The 24,518-nt window shown below is 41.7% G+C and overlaps 1 protein-coding gene and 1 long non-coding RNA gene across 15 annotated transcripts in view; one reads left to right on the top strand and one right to left on the bottom strand.

Moving 5' to 3' along the window:
• LOC134736385 (uncharacterized) overlaps positions 1-13,143 on the top strand; it is a 236,396-nt gene extending 223,253 nt beyond the window's left edge. The window contains exon 3 of the long non-coding RNA XR_010120388.1: positions 12,920-13,143. This is a non-coding gene — a long non-coding RNA (uncharacterized lncRNA). The remainder of the gene's footprint in view (positions 1-12,919) is intronic.
• INTS10 (integrator complex subunit 10) overlaps positions 10,324-24,518 on the bottom strand; it is a 32,904-nt gene continuing 18,709 nt past the window's right edge. For 6 of the 14 annotated variants that reach the window (XM_055286296.2, XM_055286319.2, XM_055286310.2 and 3 more), the window contains 5 exons: positions 19,378-19,457; positions 18,062-18,224; positions 16,592-16,685; positions 13,143-13,220; positions 10,324-10,736 (listed from right to left, as the gene is read on the bottom strand). In XM_055286296.2, the coding sequence (XP_055142271.2) occupies positions 10,580-10,736; positions 13,143-13,220; positions 16,592-16,685; positions 18,062-18,224; positions 19,378-19,457 (572 nt within the window). In that variant the 3' untranslated portion in view covers positions 10,324-10,579. Of the gene's footprint in view, positions 10,737-13,142; positions 14,994-16,591; positions 16,686-18,061; positions 18,225-19,377; positions 19,458-24,518 lie in introns of those variants that run through there. The other 8 variants (XM_055286338.2, XM_055286327.2, XM_063637615.1 and 5 more) reach the window with 4 other exon arrangements.

Raw genomic sequence — 24,518 nt, forward strand, 5'->3', positions numbered from 1 at the left:
ATGTGGACGCTGCCAAGATTTATGAGTCGTACCTTCCAGAATGGTACGTTGAGCTACACTGGAATCTACTTGAGCCACAACCGGGGTGGCTGAGGAGCCCTGCACTGGAATGTGGAAGCAAAGCTCCAAGGTGGCTGTGGGCAATGAACCCATGGAGGGTACCCTGGTCTGTCCCCCAGATTTATTCTACCCCCCTAGAGCTCTGGGCCTGTGATGGCAGGGGCAGCCCTGAAAGTCTTTGAAATGCCTTTGGAGTCATCCTCCCATTGTCCTGATGATCCCTTTTATCTATATGAATCGCCTTAGCTCACCCTTGGTTTGCTGTCCTGAGCACACCTTTTCATTCTTTACATGGCCAAGCTGAAAACTCCATTCTGCTGCCCTTTTAATTATAAAATCCATCTTTAAGTTATTTCTTTCCTCTTCTATCTTACTGTATGAGGTTAAAAATAGCAATGCATCCCATCCCCTTGGGAATGTTATATCATACCTGATCAGGCCACTGACCTAAACTACTGGGCTTGCAATTACATATACACTTATGAGTTAGACAGACACTTTGAGAGCCGAGGTTGTGGCAGGTTTTGCTCTGTCAGCCACTTCTCTGAATGCCGAGAGCTCAGGCTGTGATGGGCCTTGGAGCTTTGAAACATCCCTCCTTCCCCTTCCCACCACCACACTGCTACTGCCCTCTAGCATCAAGGGACCTTACGTCCTTCACGGATTTCACCCACTGTCTTGGTCAATCCAGCTTCTCTGGAGAGCCGCTCCTATCAAAGTATATCTCAAAATTTTATAATTAGTCTTTACTTTTCTTAGAGCCCTGCTTCCATCCTAACTGAGCAATTGGGAACCCACTCACTATGTGGTTTACATACCTTGTCTATCAAATGTGTTCTCTGGGAGATCTGTTTGCTATTTGCCCCATCTTTAACCATTGTGAACCAAAAGAGAAAAAAATCTCATATGTCAGTAAACCATGTGATTCCTGAAATTGTGCTCTGGTAGCTCCTTATTTTAATCTCATAGAACACAATTCTACTGCCTTTATAATCAGAGATTATAAAATAACAGATGTTACCAAAAATGACAGATGTTACCAAAAAATAAATGTTTAAATGACAAATTGCATGGGATATATATTTGAATACATTTTAAAAAACATTTGTGTTAAATAACCACACCCCATGAAATCTGCTATCTTAATCATTTCTAAGTGCATAGTTCAGTGGTGTTGAGTATATTCATATTGCTATGCATCTCATCTCCAGAACTCCTCATTTTGAAAAACTGAAAGTTTATACCCATTGAACTAACAGTTTCCCATTCCCTTCCTTACCTGCTCCACCCAGCCAGCCCCTGGCAACCACCATTCTACTTTCTGTTTCTAGTCATTTGGTGATTCTAGGTGCCTCATATGAGTGGGATTGTACAGTATTTGTCTTTCTGTGTCTGGCTTATTTCACCCAAAATGATGTTTTAAAGGTTTATACATGTCATAGCATGTCAGCGTTCTTCATTTTTAATGGTATTTTACCACAAATTAAAATTAGGGGGTGGGGCAGAAGGACTGGATAGCATGGGAAAACCAATGAATCAATCATTCCATCTTAATGGCTTCCAATAGAAACTTATTAAGCCATATGAAGGGGGAGAAAAATAGTCTCCTATCTTCTCTACTTAGCTCTTAGCTGATGGATCCCTGTAGCAAAAGACAGATTAACAAGAGAAAAACAAACAAGCTTATTAAAATGTATATATCATATACATATGAGAGATACTCAAAAAATGAGTAATTATCAAAGAGATGGCTTAGAACTCCAGCTTACATAGCAACTTCAACAAAGAACAACAAATGTTTTAGAATTGTGACAAGACAAAGGAAAGGGACTTTGAGCCTCCAGGGGCAAATAAATGGTTGACAAAGGAGAATTAGTAAAGCTTGTTATGTAAATTTCACTGGGTGGTCTCCAGGCTGATAAGGGTTTAAAGGTGTCTCTGGTGCTTAACCTTTGTCATTGGTAGAACGGGAAGGAGGGATACCCTTGTAAATTTATGTCCTGCTTTTAGACAAATAGAAGGAGGACAGAGAGTTTTTCCTGTGTCTGTTTCTTCTCAATGCTTTCAACTCAAAATAATCTTTATGCTAAAAAGATATATTTTGAAGTGGTATATTCTGGTCTTTTACACATAAAAAGGAATAGAACACTGATACATACAAAACCATGGGTGAGCTGCAAAAACATTCTGTTAAGTGAAAGAAGCCAAACATAAAAGGCCACATGCCGTATGATTCCATTTATGTAAAATATTCAGACTAAACGAGTCCTGAAGACAGCGGATTGGTGATTACCAAGGTATGGGGCAGGGGTCAAATGGGAAATGCCTAGTTAATGGGCATGGGGATTGTTTAATGGGTATAAGCATTTCTTTTTGAGGTGATGAAAGTGCCCTGGGATTAGATGGTGGTGATAGTTGCAAAACTTTGTGAATAGACTAAAAAAAATCACTGAACTGTACACTTTTTAAAGGATGAATTTTTATGATATGCAGATTATATGCTAATTTTTAAAATGATGTGATTGAAAACATAGGGACATAAAGGAGACAGAGAAAGAATTAACATAGGGCATGGTTACGATTCTGATTGCCTTATTTTCTTTCCCTACTACTAACTGATACAGGCAGGAGGCAGACAAATTCCTAGGCAGAAAGAGATCCTCAGTGAATCCCAACCTTCAAGCTAAAAGACAACCTGAAGCCTGAAAACCGGGCTGCCAGTTCCAGGTAGAGTCCACAACTCAGAGTGAGAACATCCTTGGTGCCTTTTAGCCAATCAAATGGTGCTGTTTTCTTTTTTTAGTATATATATATTTTTATTATACTTTAAGTTCTAGGGTACATGTGCACAACTTGCAGATTTGTTACATATGTATACATGTGCCATGTTGGTGTGCTGTACCCATTAACTTGTCGTTTACATTAGGTATTTCTTCTAATGCTATCCCTCCCCCATCTCCCCACCCCACGACAGGCCCCGGTGTGTGATATTCCCCGCCCTGTGTCCAAGTGTTCTCATTGTTCAGTTCCCACCTGTAAGTGAGAACATGCAGTGTTTGGTTTTCTGTCCTTGCGATGGTTTGCTGAGAATGATGGTTTCCAGCTTCATCCATGTCCCTACAAAGGACATGAACTCATCCTTTTTTGTGGCTGCATAGTATTCCAGGGTGTATATGTGCCACAGTTTCTTAATCCAGTCTATCACTGATGGACATTTGGATTGGTTCCAAGTCTCTGCTATTGTGAAGAGTGCCGCAATAAACATAGGTGTGCATGTGTCTTTATAGTAGCATGATTTACAATCCTTTGGGTATATACCCAGTAATGGGATCACTGGGTCAAATGATATTTCTAGTTCTAGATCCTTGAGGAATCACCACACTGTCTTCCACAATGGTTGAACTAGTTTACAGTCCCACCAACAGTGTGAAAGCGTTCCTATTTCTCCACATCCTCTGTAGCACCTATTTTTTCCTGACTTTTTAATGATCACCATTCTAACTGGTGTGAGATGATATCTCATTGTGGTTTTGATTTGCATTTCTCTGATGGCCAGTGATGATGAGCATTTTCTTATGTGTCTGTTGGCTGTATAAATGTCTTCTTTTGAGATGTGTCTGTTCATATCCTTCGCTCCCTGTTTGATTTTTTTCTTGTAAATTTGTTTGAGTTCTTTGTAGATTCTGGATATTAGCCCTTTGTCAGATGGGTAGATTGCAAAATTTTTCTCCCCAAATGGTGCTTTTTTCAGGCCTGCCCATGGACCAATTAGTATGCCCTCCCTGATTCTGAGCCCATAAAACCCTCAGACTCAGCCACACACTGGGACTATCTGCCTTCAGGCTCCTTCTCACATAAAGGGCTACCCACTTTGGGTTCCCTCTTGTTTTGAGAGCTTTTCTGTCACTCAAGACAATTCTTCCCCACCTTGCCCACTCTCTAGTGTCTGTATAGCTCATTTCTCTTGGATGTGGGACAAGGACCTGGAGCCCACTGAAAGGCAGGTGTGAAAAGAGCTGTAGCACTGTAGCCCTCCCACCCTCCACTGGTGCCAGATGGCTGCCCCATGGGACAGGAAGCGGTGACAGCAGAACTTGGCCAGCCAAGGAGCCACGGGCAGGGCGGCAGGACCAAACAAGCTGAGACGTGACCTGATTCGCCGAAGTTTGCAGATGATGGGAATGAATGAGCTGTAACACAAATGAGGTGTAATGCTTCCTGAGGGCTCAAAGGACACTTTGAGCCTAAAGTCCCAGCACTTTAGGATTCCCCGAGGAAAAGGCTGTAACACCCCTTGGGGTTCCATGGTTGCTGGCATCTTCAAGCTTTCAGGCACTGCTGCATCCCCCTCATCCAGACATTGGTGCCCAAGGCAGAAGTCATTCAAGGCCGCATGCAGACCAGTTGCAGGATGAGTGAAGAGCTGGTGGGCATGGGATCCAGGCCAGGAGCATGAGCTGAATACAGCCTGCCAGGCCAAGTGGGTGGAGCAAGCCAGGCAGTGAACCCAGAGCTGAGCAGGGTCGCTGCATTGCCAGTCACAGAGGTTTCTGGCTGGCACAGAGGCACCAGAAGACTCCTGTGTCATAACCTTTGTGGAGATAAAGATCACTCACATGAGAACAAGGTTTATTAATTGAGAGCACGCTCTGTATTGTAAGAGTCAGCCACCACAACAGCTTGTGCTTGGCAGAGACTCAAAGGCAGGCAGAGGAGTAGGAAAGCTTTATGGTAGGAAAAGAGGAAGGTGCATCCTGCTGGGAGCTGGCTGATCTGGGAATGGCTGGAGGCAGACTGACAAGAAGAGGTGCGTTCCGCATGATCTGTGAGGGTCAGCGTATTTGGCTTTCTCCTCTTGACCCTAACTTGGAAGAAGTATCAAAAATGAGGGAGGGTCTGGATTCAGTCCTGACCATTTGGGACAGATCACTGCGGAGGTGTAGATAGGCTCTCCAGGCTGGTGGCTGCTCACGGCCTTCCTGTGCTCACCAGTGAACTGAGACAATTCATTGGCCTGGAAACCCTCTTTATCATCTCTGGTCAACTGAATACCTTTCCTAGACAGAGAAACTTTATTCAATATTTTTATAACAACTCCTATTGGTAATCATAGTAATAATTACAATAATGATAAATAGCAATGATAATACTTTTATGTACTTATTAATATTTATAAAATGCTTATAATCTATACTTTAATTTACATTTCGGAATTTATGTGACATACAGGGCTGGGCACAGTGCCTCACACCTGTAATCATAGCACTTTAGGAGGCTGAGGCGGACAGATCACTTGAGGTCAGGAGTTTGATACCAGCCTGGCCAACATGGCAAAATCCCGCCTCTACTAAAAATACAAAAATTAGCTGGGTGTGGTAGCATGTGCCTGTGGTCCCAGCTACTTGGGAGGCTGAGACAGGAGAATCACTTGAACCCAGGAGGCGGAGGTTGTAGTGAGCCGAGACTGTGCCATTGAACTCCAGCCTGGGTGACAGAGCAAGACTCTGTCCCAAAAACAAAAACAAAATTTATATAACATATTTATGTATTATATAATTTATAGATAAATATTTTGTATTTTATGTATAGTTTATGTATAATAAAGTTATATATTTATAGTACTTATATAATTATATATGTATTAATTACAATTATGTTTATAAATAACAAAAATATTCTCATTACTATAAACCTCGTGAGTCACTCTCACACCTGACACCCCAGCCTGCACCCTCCAACTGAGGACTCAACTTCAGTTTTAACCCTCTAGCTGCCCTTTGACACCAACTCCTGTCCATTCCCACCCCCATTTCACCAGGGTCAGGTCGGGCCATCTGTGTGACCTTCATGGATTACATAAAAGCAGCCACCAGCTTGTTCCTGGCAAGGGATGCGAAAGTTTATGTCCACGGAAGCCACTGCAGGTGGTGAGGACACCCGGCCTTGGCTCTACTCACGTTGGGTCACATTTCTTGGCCCAGGGCTGGCAGAGAGTGCCCAGCATGGGCCTGGCCTCCACCTTGGAGCTCTCTGGTTGGAATGGGTTGGAGGGGGCTAACCCCCACAGTCCAGGAGGCATTGATTTTTTTTTTTTCCAGAAGGCCCTGGGCCAGGGACAGCTGTGGGTGGAGGACAGCGGTGCCCTGCAAGGTTGGACATTCTGAGCCCTGAGCCCCTCCTCCACTGCCTCCCATTGGTGGGACCCCTTTGTGGACAGAGAGCTGTACTCAGCATGTTTATTGCTCTAGCTACGACAACAAATAATCGTAACAGCGATCGTTACAATCATGATGAGTGACAGTGACAAAAATAACTTCAGGCCTGGCATAGTAGCCCACACCTATAATCCTAGCACTTTGAGAGGTGGAGGTGGCCAGTTCTCTTGAGTCCAGGAGTTGGAGACCAGCCTGGGCAACATGGTGAAACCCCATCTCTATAAAAAGCTTCAGAATTAGTCGGACATGAGGGAATGTGCCAGTGGTCCCAGCTACGCAGAGGCCGAGGCAGGAGGATCGCTTAAGCCCAGGAGGCTGCCATGAGCCATGGTCGCGGCACTGCACTGCAGGGTAACTGTTACTCTGGGCGACAGAGCAAGACCCTGTCTCTAAAAAAATAAAAATAACTTTTCACGTGTTTATTTTTCACATGGATTTATCATTTATAACCTCTACAATTTATATTTAATGTTATAGAAGACTGTATTACAATTTTTGTGACTTCATATTTACAGATAAATATATCTTATAACAATAACATTTTTCCCATAAACCTTGGGCCCCACCCCACCTGAGGAATGATTCTCTGCTTTACCCCCACTGCCATTCGGGGTCTCTGTGGGCCCTTATCTAGGTTGGCCCTAGCCTCTTGTCTAAGGCGGGAGCCGGACAACTGGTCAACCCAGCCGCTCCAGGCCTTGAGCTAGTCCAGTGTCTCTTGAAAGAGAGACTGTCCCTTGGCTAGAATCTAATGGGGACCCCTGGCCTAAGGCAGGCAGGGGCCCATCGATGTGAGTCTTTGGAGGTTGATGGACTACAGAAGAGAGACTGAGCCGGGCAGACTGCTGTTCAACCCTGAGGATGCAGGGGGCTACCCATCCATCTCTGCTGTCCCCAACGCTCCCCAACTTTGTCCCAGCCCAGGGTGCATCCTGGCAGGGTGGTGAGGAGGCGGGGCATTGAGTCGGGTTGCCAGGAGGGTACCTGATCACTGCTGCCCCACAGAGTGGCTCTGGGTCTGAGTCCTGGTGAACTAGAGGGATAGATGCATAGATGCTTGGAGCCTCCACGTGGGTGGACAAACCCTGGTGTCCAGGACTGACTTTCAATGGATTGCAGTGAGGGAGCTGTTCTGCTGCTTAGGAAACCCAGAGGCAGCTCTTACTCGCATCAGTTTCCCCAGGAACCTGCATTTGGTGATGAGCGAGGGGCAGGTGCCTCTTTCTGGCAGTTCCTCTTTTCCCAATAGGGACTCTACATCCAGATGGGCCTAAGCGTAAGAGGAGGATACTGTGCACGCAGGATGCACCCCGCTGCCAGGGGAGGGGAATGTCTGGGACGAGATATCCAAGGTCAGTCAAGCCTCCTATGCACCGCTCTATCTTCTGTCTGCCTTAAGGTCACCTTGATGGTAGCTTTGCCCCATTGGTTACTCAGACAAGCAGACAGCAAAAGCTTGAGCCTGCAGTTCCTTTGTTAGGGAGCAGGATTGCCATGGCAACAGTACGTCTCCTGTACGAGTCTAAATGTTAACAGTGGTCCAAACTCAGCTCAAATGTTCCCTCCCACAGGGACTGTGAGCAAGAGTTGTCTCCCTGAATGGATTTCAAAAAGCCGGCTCTTGGGTTCTTAAGAAAACAGCTCTGGGGGGTCGCTTTGCATCTCAAAGTGCAAAGAATGTGTAATTGCAACCTTTTTAAAGTAACTATTCTAAGAGAGAGTCCAGGGGCCTATCTGCCTATCACCTGGTTTGGTCTAGAATAAATTTTGGTAGCATGGAGCTTTCTCAGGCAGGCATTTTAAGCAGGACTGGGGTCACGGCCTTAAGCTGCTGGTAGCCAAGCTAGAGATTCTGGTCAGGTCTCTTAGTGCAGTGGTTTGGATGGAGCCATTATGTGCCGAGAGGTCGGCAGTTCTCTCCCAACTCCTTCCTTTTCTGAAAACTCAGTCTGAGTTTCCATTTTGTTCTGTGGCCCTTTCCTTGCGGCCTCTTCACAGAGAAGTGGCACCACTGAATTTTAAAAAAGATGGTTAATCCTCTTTTAGCTAGTACCTACATTTTGGGGTATTAGAAAGTCTTGTTGTGATGTGCACTGCTCCTCAAACACTGAGCTGAGGAAGCTGTTCGTGATGGTTAATATTAGGTGTCAACTTGATTGCATTGAAGGATGCCTAGATAGCTGGTATTGTTTCTGGGTGTGTCTGTAAGGCTGTTGCCAGAGGAGATTAACATTTGAGTCAGTGGACCCGGAGAGCAAGACCCACCCTCAAGCTGGGTAGACACCAGCGAGGGTAGAACAAAGTAGGCAGAAGGTGGGATAAGTTGGCTTGCTGAGTCTTCTGGCTTTCATCTTTCTTCCGTGCTGGATGCTTCCTGCCTTTGGACATCAGACTCCAGGTTCTTTGGCCTTTGGACTCTTGCACTTACACCAGTGGTTGGTCATGGGCTCTTGGGCCTTTGGCCACAGACTGAAGGCTGCACTGTTGGCCTCCCTGCTTTTGAGGCTTTTGGACTTGGACTGAGCCACTGCGGGCTTCCTTCTTCCTCGGCTTGCAGACGGCCTGCTGTGGAGCTTCACCTTCTGATCATGTGAGCTAATTCTCCTTAACAAACTCCCTTTCATATATAATCTATCCAATAGTTCAGTCCCTCTGGAGAACCCTAATAGTGCTAGAAAACCAAAAGGTGAGAGTGTTTAATTTGGGAGCTTTTAGGTGACAGCACATCCCATGACTAAAAAAAGGATAGCTTATATATTTGTAATAAATTCATATTACACTGATAAACACTGCAAAACAAGCTAGTTGATATTTTTGAGATCAGATGTCTCTTATTTAAACCATCTTATTGATTTTAATATAGCTATAAAAAGGATCTTTATTTAGAAAAGATTTCTAAGACCTTTTATGCAGAGTAACTGCAAAACTTCTTAGCTCTTTCATTCTTAAATACTCCCTTGAAACAAATTTTATTGATGTTTGTCTGCGTATAATTTCATGAAGAGCAAAAGGAAAATAAAATTAGCCTAATTAAAAAAAAAAATTAGCCTAATAGCTAATGTTGGCCAGCACTAACTACACTCAAGGCCCTCTCCCAAGCATTTCACATGGAGCAACATTTCATCCTCCCAACCACCAGTGAGGGGAGGACCATTCAGCTCCGTTTTCAGACAAAGAGCTTGACGCACACACAAGTTACCTTGTCCACAGTCACATAGCACGTAAAGGGCAGGGCAAAGCCAGGATGCAAAGCCACACAAGGCCACCTGGCTCCAAAGCCCCTGGGTAGAAACCAGTGGGCCACCCTCACACAGCAGCAGGGCCTTCCTGGAGCCAGACAGCAATGGGGAGGCTGCTCTGCGGCACCTCGCCTCTCACCTCCACTTCCTATCCTGGGCTTGTCAGCAGCCCTGAGCACCTCTCCTTCAGGGGACCGTCAGTGGGGAGAGGTCAGGCTCAAATTCATTTTTACATAAATGTTTTTGGTGTTAAAACTTCCCGAATGAGGCCAGGTATGGTGGCTCATGCCTGTTATCTCAACACTTTGGGAGGCTGAGGTGGGAGGATTGCTGGAGGCCAGATGTTTGAGACCAGCCTGAGTAACACAGTGAGACCCTGTCTCTACCTAAAATTTAAAAAAAAAAAATAGCTGGGCATGGTGGTGTATGCTTGTAGTTCCAGCTACTTAGGAGGCTGAGGCAGGAGGATTGCTTGAGGCTGGGAGTTTGAGGCTGCAGTGAGTTATGATCGTGCCACTGCACTCTAACCTGGATGTAGAGTGAGACTTTGTTTCTAAAAATAGACCACCTGAATGAAAACGTCTAATATTATGTTGATATGTAATATTGACCAAAGCCTAACTAACTATGGAAAACAAAATCTTAAGGTCTTGGAAGACATATGTCTTTTAAGTATCTATATTAGCAAAATTCATTACTCAATTCAATTATGCTAGATTTTTCCCCTTGCTATATGCTTAGAAAAGACGAAAAATGCACCCCTGTTCAAAAACTCATAAGAATTAAAAGAAATTTTTAAAAACCTCAAATTTTAGGATGATTTTTATTTACAAAACAGATTGGGTCTTTTGTTTTACAAAAATTACAAAAAAAGACTCTTAAAAATAGAAATAGCTTCTCAGACTCTTGGGAACTACTTTTAAGCAACCAAGGAGTTAGAACTCAGATGGTTTTCTTCTTTGTAAAAGCAACAATGACCACGGCTGTGTGCCACGTCAATCACTGCTGAGTGTCTTCTCCTACAATTATACAGCCCCGAGCTGTGTCTGGTGGAAAGGTCTCCATTCAGGTCAGAGTCTGAAGGAGCAAGATCTTCTCGTTAATGCAGAATCTGTGCAGAACCACCATAAGATTCTCTCCACAGCGGGAGACCTGGCGCTCCATGGCCAGGCGAAAGTCCTCCTTCACGCCTTTGGTGATGCCTCGAGTTACCGTGTGGTGCCTGAGGTCAGCAATAGGGAAACAGACAAAGACAAGGGGTTAGCACCAGCATCGCTGATCGCTGCTACTTGGGTAGGAATAAAGCCTGCCCCATATCTAAGTATAAGCTCAGATATTTTAAAAAGAACACAAGAATAGCTGCAACCAACCAAACATTCCAGCCCGTTCCCCTTCAGAAAGACTTAAAACTAGACAGACATCTGTCCCACTCTATAAAAGGTTATTTCAAACATTCAATTGTTCAGTAAAATGCCACCTGCTTTGCATTTGAATCAATGAAGCTCTGGTGTTATGCATCCCTACTGCTCACTGGTATACAATTCAGTTACTTAGGGCCAAATGGGTCCAGTCCACACTGGCTACAAAGAGCTTGTGTCCAGCCAGGCCAGCAGACCCTCCAGAGGCAGCAGCAAGGAGGAAGGAGACCTGAATGAGCCAATCACCCAAGTGAGCTCCCACCATGGCCCCCGCAGCTGGTGCTCCCAGAAAGGTTCAGGGCTCCTGCACAGCCGGGGTCACGAGCACATCTCTCTCCCCAGGACACCAGAATAGGGCAGCTCCTCTAAATGCTGTGCCCATCTAGACTCTCATATGTTGAAGAAAATGCAGCAGGAGCTGGGGTCCTGACACGAGAATGTGGCACAGGTCAGGAGAGTGAGGAGGAGAGAGAGGCAGAATCTCTGAGGGGCAGAGGCAGTGGACTGCGTGGTCCTACACTGTCCGGGCACGCAGGGGAGACCTGCACATGTGTGGAAGGGGTGGTGGGGACACAGGAAAAAAAGGTCTCTTAACTACGCCCCAAAGGTTGTGCTTTAGAAAAAGAAATCACACATAAAATCCCAGGAAACGGAATAAACAAAATGAAGAAAGGAAAAGAAAAATCTGGCAAAAATCAGTCAGCTCAGTTAAGAGGAAGGGAGTTTTACCTACTAGTTCAGCAATTTGGTAGACTTAAACAAAAGTCACCTCTGTTTCCCACCCTCCTGCCTAATTTCCCTCACACAAAATTATAAGAATTGAAAATGAAGATTTTTTATGTTCTGGGCAAGATAAAAGTGTTGAAATTACTCTAAAATGTTTCTGTTTTTAAAAACTTGTACTAATGATCATATCAAATAAGGACAACAGGAGTCACCAAGTTGTAAAACAACAGATGAAAAGAAAAAAAAAATCCAGCTTTGTTAGATAAGTAAAGCTATTACAGAACCTTCTAATGCCCATGGATGTTTTAAAGAACTACGGGGGAAAACAGCAGGGCCGTGGGGTAAATGCACAGTTCTTTGTGACTATCTCTCGTCAAATCTGGGTGGGTAGCGCAGTAGTTAGGACATAGCATCAGTGAGGTCCCACTAGGATAGATGCAAACCATTTATGCTGCCCTGAGATACTGCTCTTCTGGGTCCCAGGCTGCAGCCTCAAACTGGGGCTGACCCTCTGACCAAGTGGAGGTTACTGGCATTTGCAGACAGTTAGCCAGTTAGCTAAAGGGCAAACCCTCCTTTTTTTCTTTCTTTTTTTTTTTTTTTTTGTGATGGCGTCTTGCTGTGTCACCCAGGCTGAAGTGCAGTGGCAATGATCTCAGCTCATTGCAACCTCTGCCTCCTGGGTTCAAGCAATTCTTGTGCCTTAGCCTCCTGAGTAGCTGGGATTACACGCACATGCCACCAGGCCCGGCTAATAAATCCTGCTTTTAATACCAATAAAAATATAACTAAATGCTACATCCTGCAGATCAGGGTCCAATTGTATTATCTCCATATATAAAGAGTGGCACAATTCGATTATATTTCTATTAGAAGCACTATCACTTTGGTGAGTTTGGATGAAAAAGAGAATTAGTAAGCTTTTGTGGTTTAAGAACAGGATAAACCAGCTAATAAATGTGGCATTTTAGCCTATCAAATATTTTCATTTCAGAAAGGTAAGGTCTGAAAAAACATCAGTAGCAGGAAGAAAAAAACACATCAGTGCCTATTTAGATACCAGGCAACTAATTGCTAATATGACAATAACGACTGGTCACTCATATGAATATCCACAAATAAAAATGTACTTAAACGTCAGCATCCTTAAATATATATGACCGAACGCCTTAACGTTTTATCAAAAGAGAATCATAGTGCACCTAAGCTAATGTGCACTTAATTGAATACAGTTTTATATAGCTTTCATTGTTTTTTCCAGATCCATAATGATTTTTAAATCGAACACAAACACACTGGCAACTTATGGAAAAAAATAAGAAATGTTACAATATTACAACCAGATGGTTTGCCAAAATGCAGAACAAATTAAAAAATAAAGAAAGCATGAAAAAGAGCACTGAGGAACAAAGAGCTGAGAACCATGGGCAGTGAACATGTTGACAAACAGCACACTATGAGCGGGCGTTTATTCCACTTGGTACCTGTCAGCAGTCTGTATGCTGGGCTGAAGCACAGGTAAGAATTCCTGCTGCAGCAACCCCATGGGAGGGCTAGAAGGCCTTTAAAAAACAGCAAACAGCAGCATTCAAACACCCACACCGACTCACCCTGCACTGCAAAAACAACACTCCAGAGAAAATACACAAGACTAGAAGCAGACTAAACAGAAACTCGTTAACCTCAACAAGCCCCTGGCCGTGGCTGGGTGTTTAAGGAGACTGGGGAGAAGCTAGCCGGCCCTCACTGCACCCGCTGCTGCTGGTGCGTGTCCAGAGGCGTCTCAGTTCCTGGTCCCAGAGCTCAGCCCCCTTTTGATGTGGTATAAAAAGCGACCAGTGAGGAAGAGGACGATGGAATGCAGCTGAATGGCAATAGGGAGTAGGGGCAGCCTTTGAGAAGACACATTTTCAAAGCCAGCCTCTTTACTTTCCACTCTTCTCACGGTACACCAGTCCCAGCATTCAACCTGGTGATGTCTCGTAACCATCTTTAACAGGACTGAAGCCCCACCGGAGAGGCCCTTCCAAGAGGACTAAATAGTCTGGCAATGTTTTTGATAAAAAAAAAAAAAGGGGGTGAGTTTCAATTTCAAAAACGTATTGAGAACAGATGGGGGAAAATAAGAGTCCGGGACCCATGGCTGTGCAGAATTCTGTAACAACAAAGATTTAGTGTATTAGCTGGTGATCACCTCATAGAACATTATTATCCACCCTATTCAGAGTATAAGTAGGACATTGTTTTCCATTTTAATCCACTCTAATACAACTAAGATACTGCATTTATCAGCACAGAAACATTTCTCTATTTCAAAATACTTAAGAGCAAAAGGTCTGTGTAACAGATTAAGAGCTTCTTCCTCCTTTGAGTGAAGCACCAGGTGCCCTCAGTGTTGGTACTGTACCTGCTTGCATCCCAGATGCCATAGCTAGGGCAGACTCACAGCCTTACCCCCGGGCAGAAGTGTACACTGCTCACAACATCTCTGCCACTCATCTGGAGCGACAACCCAAAAGGTCTGTAATGGCTTCAGAGAACTTGTTTGGAACCCAAAGGGAAAAGGAATTTAGATTGTTTAATAAAGATTCCAACCATTCCTCAGTTAGGAAGAGCTCTCTGGCTTAAGCAGTGTGCTTTCTACCATGTTAATTCAGGCATAAGTAATTAACCTTGAGATTCACACAGTGAAGACTGGGCGAATCCGTACAAGGTCAGATTACTAGGGAATAATCCCTATTCCTGCTTTCAAACTGATGCAACTGCAGGTTTCCTAAGAGGCTTGTCTTCTATAGAAAGTTAGAAGAAATTAAGGGTTATATTGATCAAGGTGGGAGACCTTGGAGTTATCCCTCACTAGTTAGAAATGCATGATGGGTATCCTTTACACAAACAACTCCAAACACTCTTCCCTGTGATACTAGCTGGTACCCAACACTCCCTTGCTGTCATTCCTCATCCTAGGGTTTGTCCACATGGACTTACATCACTCTTCAGCTCGGTAAAAACTGGTAAAAGAAGAAAGGTTCAGTACAATGGAGTCTGAAGTTCAACTGTTGATTTTTTGACAATCCATCTCTCACATCTGCACTAACAGTTAGGCATTACCTAGGTACAGTGATAATCATCTGTAGGTTTAATCCTATGTATACAGACTTCGGTTCCACTATGGCTGTCTCTATATTAACTCGTATAGTGACTGCTGATGGGAATTAACTAAAAAGCTTGATTCAGGGTGTATTTGTATATCCAGTTTCAAAGTCTAGAAAACAAATCACAATACAAAAGGGGTTACCTGGGCTTCCGTATCCAAAGGTAATCTTTATCCCCAAACACTGTTAAGAATATTTTGAACAACATAGTTATTCTTCCCAAAGTTTCGATTCACGATCTTAGAAAAGTAAATGGGGATGGGAAGATGCCAGTCCTTGTCCATCCTGCTTAAGCAACCCAAAGCAGAAAGGTCTCGTGTATTTTTAAAAAGAGCATTGTTCTTTTATTTTAAAAGCTTATAATTTAATAACACTTACAAGATGAAGGAGAAAAAAATCACTTAATCTTTCTATTCTTGAGAATGGATTCCACAAGACCCTATTCTTGCTAGACATAAAAAGAAATGTTTGCTATGCAGCAAATTACTGAGGTTACAGAAATCTAAAATGAACAGTTCTTACTTCTTTCCCTAGGCATTTCTAAGACTATCAAGATAGAACAAGATGTGGATTTTTGCTTTCAACCACTGAAAACTAGTTTATTCCACAATTGAGGGAAAAGGAAAAATGTTTTCAGTTTTAGCAGTACTTTCTTCTCATTCAGGATTCAGTCTCTTGCAGAAACTCTAACACTGACTTACAGACACACTGAATGTGCAGGAAGCAAAGGAGGAAGTATGAAAATAAAACTACACGTGGCATTTACAGCAGAGAGGATATATTACCCAAACTACAATGAGGATTGAAGGAGAGAAGCAAGATTTATGAGCTATTTAAAAATCATAAATGGTCACTAATTTGGCATTTTCATCTGGGCCAACCCGGAATTTTAGTAACATCTTGTGGGTTCAGGAGAGTATGGTAGAGACCAACCACTCCCACCATCATTTCTTGGGACAGGTATGTTCTTAAAGGCACTACACCTGGCTATTAATACTTTGTGTTAGGTAAGTAATGAGGACTGCATAGGAGGGCTTCGTAGGTAGTTTATAAATAAAAAGTCGGTAGTTTTTCCTAAAGAATTTTTCTAACCCAGCACAATTTTAATTAAGCACAGCTGTTTTTTTTCTTTTTCTTTTTTTTTGAGACGGAGTTTCGCTCTTGTTGCCCAGGCTGGAGTGTAATGGCGTGACCTCGGCTCACTGCAACCTCCACCTCCTGAGTTCAAGCCGTTCTCCTGCCTCAGCCTCCCAAGTAGGTGGGGTTACAGGTGCCTGCCATCATGCGCAGATAATTTTTTTTTTTTTTGTATTTTTAGTAGAGACGGGGTTTCACCATGTTGGCCAGGCTGGTCCTGAACTCCTGGCCTTAGGTGATCTGTCCTCCTTGGCCTCCCAAAATGTTGAGATTACATGCGTGAGCCACCACGCCTGGCCACACAACTGTTCTTAATTAAAGGCACTCTGTGACTAATCAGAAACTTACAGAATCACCATATAAATTTTTGAAAGGAAAGATATCATGAATGAGACTTTTGTCTAGTGAAAAAGATGCAAATGTGACAAAAATACCCCAATTTAAGCAAAGTGTTTTAAGAAATGTAGTTAAGGAAATGCAAGTTTTTCAAAAGGTACCCAGAATCAAACTGACTGTCATAACAGAGACCAGGTTTAAAGTCCTTTGTATTAAATTTCTGATAGGTATAGACATTTACAAATACTTCATACAGAGACACAAAAGGTGAGCACTCAGCATGGAAGAGCAAAAGGGAACATGCTTACTTGATCAGCATTCCTTGATTGGGTAGTAATTCCAGATGAATTTTCCCACCTTCCTGAGTTCTCAAGTAGGCAAATTCCTCCAGCATATCAATATCTGCAGGCCAGATTCAGGTTAACCACATGTAAAAAAAGGTGCTAGTTTTCTCTGACGAGGAAATGGGGTCTCGGCAGTTCAGTAACTTGCCCATTGCTACCCCACTAACTGCAGACTCCATATTTGAACCCAGATCTGTCTGATGCCAAAACCTGATTCTTATACCCACTAAACTGCCTTGCACAGATAACTCTTGGCATGAGATGTGCCAGGCTAAAGAGCATGAGGACAACATGTTTTCCATATCGATAATAATTAATACTACATGGTCACAAGAGCAAAATTTTTTTGTTTTCTTAATAAGAAATGAAAGAGGAGGTGAAAGTAGGGAGGAACGTTTGGTGTTACAGAACATAAAATTCATAAAAATCAAGTGATTACTTCTTCATAACTGGGGTGCAAGGGTTTTTAGATGCATCAGAGGATGAAGCTCCTGTGAGTCACCCAAATTTTATGCAATATGTCGATGACATTCATATATGCATTTTTCTAGTGAAAAACTATGTAACTTTCATTAGATTCTCAAAAGATATGTCCCAAACCATGGTTAAAAACTATTACTTTGGTCTGGCATGGTAGTGCACACCTGTAGTCCTAGCTACTCAGAAGGCTAAGGTAGGAGGGTCTCTTGAGCCCAGGAGTTTTTAAGACTGCAGTGAGCTATGATCACACCACTACACTCCAGCCTGGGTGACACAGCAAGACCCCAACTCTAAAAAATAAAAATAAAAATAAAAACTATTGCTCTGAGCACCTGAACAAGAATATCATTTATAGTCCTTATGATTCAGAAATAATGTAATAAGATAAGCAATGAAGTAAAAACACACAAATTGATAACTAACCTTTAATTCAAAGGTCTTTCCCTAATAAGCGTTGTGAAATAAAGCATTACCTGATGTCAGAAGCAGCTACTGTGCTGTACAGCATCTCTGGTGGGTACTCATTGGTAGCTAGGACAGCTATGGCAGGGTGCCCTAACAAGTGACTGCAGGGCACAGCAGGCCACAGGAGGCATTCTTTTGATAGATGGAAGAAGAGGAACTATTAGTATTATATTCCATGACTAAGCCGGGCAAGCTGGACCTATCAGCAACCTGTAGGCTATTACTGGAGGCATTTTGGGTACCTTCTTAGAAGTCACCTAGCAGTGGGAAATGGAAGAGGGTTGTAAGATTTGCAATTCCTTGAATCGTGTCTTTTACGACTTTCAGAAGATCAACTGCCACAGCCCCAGTTTTAATCCCCATTCCTTCTCTTCGCTGCAAAATAGTAAAAATCATTATTTCTATCCAGAATGGTTCATTCTTTTTGTATCATGTATTCATTCTAAAGAAAATCAGAATGTGTTATGCTTAAACAAGAAAAAAGGATACTTGTAACGTAATTGAAAAAATTCTCATATTGGAAATTTCCTTGTTGGCAAATTTTATTGACAGCTTTCAGGAAAAGATTCTCGCCCCGTGGCCACTCTTGCTGAAGCAACACAATCACATGCCCCAGTGCCATGTCGTCTCTGTTGTCTGTGAAAGCTCTAAGCTGCAAGACAAAGATTTATACAAGACAGAAAGAAAAGGAAGTCACAGGGTAATCTGAAATACAGCAAACATCACTTTCCAAAAATATGCTGTATATGCAAATGTGTGATAAAGGTCATTAGAGTAAGAAGGAAACAAAGGCAAAACGAAATGGCTGGTAAACATCACAGCTGCCTTCTAAGGAGGGCGGATTCTAACCAAAGAAGCCTCAGGCTCCCTCTGCACAGCTGCTGGCAGTGTGTAGATGGGAGTTGCACATGGGTGGGCCTGAAGCTTCTGCATATGAGAATCAGGGGCAGAGAACTTTGATTCATCTTGTGTAATGGAGAAATAAATCTGGAGATTTCTTTGAACGGGAGCAGATGGGAGTAGAAGGTGGGCAAGAGGCCATCCCGGAGAGAACTGTTTGTAGAGAACATGGGATTAGGGGGAAGGAAAGGCAGCGAGCCACAAGGAAATAAGCAGAAGTGTGAACTAAAGAAATGGTCAAAAGAGTTTTTGTTTCAAATGAGCGGTTATGCATAAAATCACACTTTAAATTGTTTTTGTTGCCCTAAAAAAGTGATATGGATGATGAGTTAAGTGGGAGTTACTGCACTGAAGTGGAGACCCAATGTTTTACTCTCTGGCCAACAAACCTTCCAGAAACAATGAAGGCTCCCTGCTCTAAGGCTCTGCTCTACCTGCAGCCAAGGGCCTTGGCATTCTTTCAAGTCCTGGAACTTTCCCAAATGTTGGGCCGTTAACTGGTGTTGATCTCAATACCTAACATGCTTCATCTAGCACACCTTTACAATGACAAACTCATCATCTCTCCATGAACCTAACTGCAATTTGTATTCCCTTTCTTTGTAGCTAATATATTTATATTGATAAAATATTTACCAAACACTACAACAGTCAAGGTTATTTGCATATCTGTCCCACTATTACACTTTTTGAGGATGGGGAGAACTTCCTACTTCTCTTTGCCTAGCGCAGTCATTATTTAATATAGATTTGTTAATTAGTAGCTCATGTGCTTTGCTAACTGTTTGGGCCTGCCCTCAAAAGTACTAAAATAACAATCCTTAGCAAGGTTCTCAAGTTCTCACGTCATGAGAATAATATTTGAAATTAAATTTTTTTTTCAAGCTAATCAACTTTAAGCTTACCTTAAAACAGGCTAACATTAAATGCAGGCAGTATGGCATGATAGCCTTGCTGGTACAAGGCAGGAGCTTCAGATCCGAACCTAACAGAAGTCCACAATGTTAGGTTAATGTATATTATTATCAAAGATAACAGCTTTGAAAGGCAACTGTTTAAGATGCTTTCATTAACAACAACAACAAAAAGAATATGCAGCAGTCACACGATTTCAATTATAGTTGAAACACAATTATACTTTGTGATGGTGAAACTGGCTTTTGATGGTCTCTAGATTTCATTTATCAATATTCTTTCCTAAACTTACTTAAATACTTTTTATGAGAAAACATTTCAAATATACAGAAAGTTATATACAGAGAATATAACACTGGTGTGCTCACCACTCAGCTTCATGAAATGTTAATATCTTAATTTTAAACATTTCTATTATCAATAATCACAAAATCAGTTAAAGCCTATTGTGTAACCTTCTCTGATCCCATTCTCTTCCATCCCAGAGGTAGCCATAATTCTGAAGGCAGTGGTTGTCATTCCTGTGACTGTTAAACGCATAAACGACAATGGACTGTTCTTCATGCTTTCAGTCTACTATATAAATGGCGTCATTTTGTATGTATCCTTCTGCAAATTGCTTTTTTTACTCAACTTCATGTGGTTCAGATTTATCAACTGGTCAATATCAATACATGTAGCTCCAGTTCATTCATTTTTCAGTGTTATATAGTATTCTGTTGTCTGCATTCCTTTTGCGGAGGATATTGACATTTCCAATTTTTCACTATTACAATGATAAATATACATTCTTACATATTCTTGTACATTTGTGGAAAGAACTTTAAGCAACAGCTTGCAAAGCAAGATCCCAATCTTTCCTTTCTGGTCTGTGTTCTTTATGTCTGTTATCTTTCTCTACTCAGAGGCAAGATAGCAAGAAATAAATATATTTTTCACATGGGATCCTGTACACACATACTTACATAATGTGATATATCCAAAACAAAAGGTGCATGGAATAATAGTCACTCTTCTTATCTGAGATGTCTTCTTAAAATATTATTAAATTCTATCTCATTAAAAAAGAAAATTTCTGGTTGAAACTCATGACCCCATAAATGAAGACTCATAGCTTGAAAAACACTCATCTAAGGTATACAACTAGGAGGCGAGGTACATTTAATAATTAGGTAATGACACGTTCAACTTGGCCATGTGAAGTTGGTTTTCAGAATGGTTGCATGACTTTATACACCTTCCAGAAGCACGTGGCACTGTGTTCCTTCATATCCTCTTCAATTTTTGCATTCTGATGTGTGTGAAATGGTAGCTTATTGTTTTATTCTGAATTGCCCATATGACAAAAGGTTGAGAATCTTTCCAAATAGTTTTTGGCCATTTGGATTTCTGCTCCTGTGAATCTGTTGTTCCTGTCCTTTGCCTGTTTTTCTATGGGGACTGGATAATTGCTTCCTATTGGTCTGAAGGAGCTCTTTCAAAACTGTAGATACTAAGTTTTTGTTGACTTTGTGTGATAGACAATTTGCTGGCAGTCTATGGCTTAGCTTTTCACTTTGATTGTAATAGCCTTTGTTCGTATTTTAATTTTAATGTGATCAAATTTACTAATCTTTCTATTTTTAAATTTTCTTCTAAAAGTTTAGAAGCTTTAGAGATTTTGCTGTCACATTTCAACCTTAAAATTTAAAGGATGTCTATGTGGCGTGAAGGAGGGGATCTCATTTTTCTATTGTGGTTTTTTTACATTTGGATAATAAATTGTTCTAGTACAACTTATTGAATAAATTCATTCTTCCCCCACTGAATTTTAATGTCATCTATTTCTCAGTTTTCTATGCTGTTCCACTGGTCAACCCCTGTGCCAATACTACCCTATCTTAATTACTAAAGCTTTAAAATAAGTCTTGAAGTCAGCTAGGTCAGTCTTATTCACCTAATTGGTTTCTGGTAGGTATATAAAGTCATGCAACCACTCTGGAAACTAACTTACCATTACCAAATAGAACATGTCATTACCTAATGATATACCTTGCCTCCTACTTGTACACCTTAGATTAGTGTTTCTAAAGCTGTGAGTCTTCATCTACAGGGTCATGAGTTTCAACCAGAAACTTTCTGTTCTGCACAAATACTTAATTTTTGAAGAAGTCTGGGCTAGATTTTTTTTTTTTTTAACCATTTGTTATAGAAAACTTCAAACATATACAAAGTAATCTGCTCCAGCACCATTGGTTGAAAAGTCTTTCCTTTCCCTATTGAATTACTTTGAGGCCTTCATCGAAAATCATTTGATCAAATCTATGCAGGTCTATTTCTGGATTCTCCATTCTTATATCAATATTTTGTCAACTCTGTATTGATTATTATGTTTGTATATTAAGTCTTGTTATTATGTAGTATAAGTCACTTAATTCTGTCTTTTTTAAAACTGTTTTGACTATTCTAGATTATGTAATATTTCCACTTACATTTTAGAATCACTTTGTGAACTTCTAGCAAAAAACCACCAAAACCCATAAGGTCTGCTGTAATTTTGGTTGAAATTGCATTGAATCTACAGATACATTTGGGGAGAACTGGCACCATAATAATATTGAATCTTCTGATATAGAAACATGATCTGTCCATTTTCAAAAATATTTAATTTTTCTCAGAAATGTTTCTGATATTAAAAGTGGAGGTTTTGCATATCTTTCATTAAATTTACCTCTAAGTATTTTATGTCTTTTTGATGCTATTAGAAACAGTATCTTAAAAAATTCATTTTCTAATTGCTTATTAATAGCATAGAAATTGAATTGATTTTTTATACACTAAAACGTCTTGAAATTTTTTTTTTTTTTTTTTTTTGAGACAAGTTCTCACTCTGTTGCCTAGGCTGGAGTGCAGTGGTGCAATCTTGGCTCAATGAAACCTCCACATCCCAGATTCAAGTGATTCTCCCACCTCAACCTCCTAAGTAGCTGGGATTAAAGGCGTGTGCCACTATACCTGGCTTATTTTTGTACTGTTAGTAGAGATGGGGTTTCACCATGTTGGCCAGGCTTGTCTCAAACTCCTGGCCTCAAGTGATCCACCTGCCTCGGCCTCCCAAAGTGTTGGGATTAGAGGCGTGAGCCACTGCGCCCAGCCTTGGGAATTTGTGGAGATTCTCTCAAGTTTTCTACATACCCAAATATGTAACTGTGTTAGGTGTTTTGTTTTTGTTTTTTGAGACAGGGAAATCTTTCTCTGTCACCCAGGCTGGAGTGCAGTGACGCAATCATAGCTCACCACAGCTTTGACCTCCTGGGCTCAAGCGATCCTCCTGCCTCAGCCTCTAGAGAGCTGGAACTACAGGTGCACACTACTAAGCCTGGCTGATTTTTAAATTTTTTGTAGAGATGGCATCTCACTTTGTTGCCCATGCTGGTTTGGGCTCCTGGGCTCAAGCAATCCTCCTGCTTCAGCCTCTCAAAGTGCGGTGATTACAGGCATAAGCCACCATGCCTGGCCAAAATATGTAACTGTGAACAAAGGTACTCATATTTGTCAAATCTTTATGCCTTTATTCACTTTTCTTGCCTACTGTACTGCCTAGAATCTCCAGATTATTGAACAGAAGTGGTGAGGGCAGACATCCTTGTATTGTTTCTAATCTTAGTGGGGGAAAGCATTCAATACTTCATAGTTAAGTTTGATGTTAAAAAATAGTTTCCTTCTATTCCTAGTTTGCTAAGATTTTTGTTATGACAAACTGATATTGAATTCTGTATGCATCTACTAAGACAGTCATGATTTTCCTCCTTCTGTCTGCTAATGGAGTGAATTACACTGATTTTTGTTTGTTTGGTTTTTTTTTTTTGAGACGGAGTCTCACTCTGTCAACCAGGCTGGAGTGTAGTGGCGCAATCTCGGCTTACTGCACCCTCCGCCTCCCGGATTCAAGCGATTCCCCTGCCTCAGCCTCCCGAGTAGCTGGGATTACAGGCGCCTGCCACCACGCCTGGCTAATTTTTTGCATTTCTTAGTAGAGACGGGGTTTCACCGTATTAGCCAGGATGGTCTCGATCTCCTGACCTCGTGATCCTCCTGCTTCGGCCTCCCAAAGTGCTGCAATTACAGGCATGAGCCACTGCGCCTGGCCACTGATTTTTGTATATTCAAATGCCTATGCATTCCTGGTATACCTGGTCATAATATATTGTCCTTCCATATTGCTATATTCAATTTGCTAATATTTTGTTAAGGATTTGACCCCTATTATAGTTCATGATGGATACTGGCCTTTAAAGTTCTTTTCTTGTGATACTCTTGTTTGGTTTTACTATCAGGGTTATTGTGTTAGCCTTTAAAACTGAACTGGGATTCTTCCTCTATTTTCTGATAAGAGTTTGTGTAGAATTGGCACTATTTCTTCCTAAATTCTTGATAGAATTCACCAGTAAAGCCATTTGAACCTGAATTCTTTGTGGAAGGTTTTTGATAACAAATTTAATTTCCTTAATAGCTAAGGGAACATTCTGATTTATTTTTCTTTCTTTCTTTCTTGAACATTCTGATTTCTTTCCTTTTTTTTTTTTTTTTGAGTCTGGTTGTGTTGACCAGGCTAGAGTGCAGTGGTGTGATCTCGGCTCACTGCAACCTCTGCCTCTCAGGTTCAAATGCTTCTCCCACCTCAGCCTCCTGAATAGCTGAGACTACAGGTGTGTACCACCACACCCGGGTAATTTTCATATTTTTAGTATTTTTAGTAGAGATGGGGTTTCACCATGTTGCCCACACTGGTCTCGAACTTCTAGGCTCAAACGATCTGCCATCCTTGGCTTCCCAAAATGCTGGGATTACAGGCATGAGCCACCATTCCTGGCAGAACACTCTGATTTTCTATTTGTTTTTTGTGTCAATTTGGTAAATTGTGTTTAAGAAACTTTTTCATTTCATCTAAGTTGTTGAATTTATTGGCATAAAGTTTTTCATAATGTATTCCTTCACTGTCCTTTTGATTTCAGTAGGATTTGTAGTGACATTCCCTATCTCATTTCTGATACTGGTAGTTTATGTTCACCTTCCTCCTTATCGATCTTGTTAGGGGGTTATCAATTTTATAACATTTTTCAAAAAAAACTAGTTTTATTAATGTTCTCTA

This window comes from Symphalangus syndactylus, chromosome 1 (assembly GCF_028878055.3).
Source record: "Symphalangus syndactylus isolate Jambi chromosome 1, NHGRI_mSymSyn1-v2.1_pri, whole genome shotgun sequence".
NCBI classification, from domain to species: domain Eukaryota; kingdom Metazoa; phylum Chordata; class Mammalia; order Primates; family Hylobatidae; genus Symphalangus; species Symphalangus syndactylus.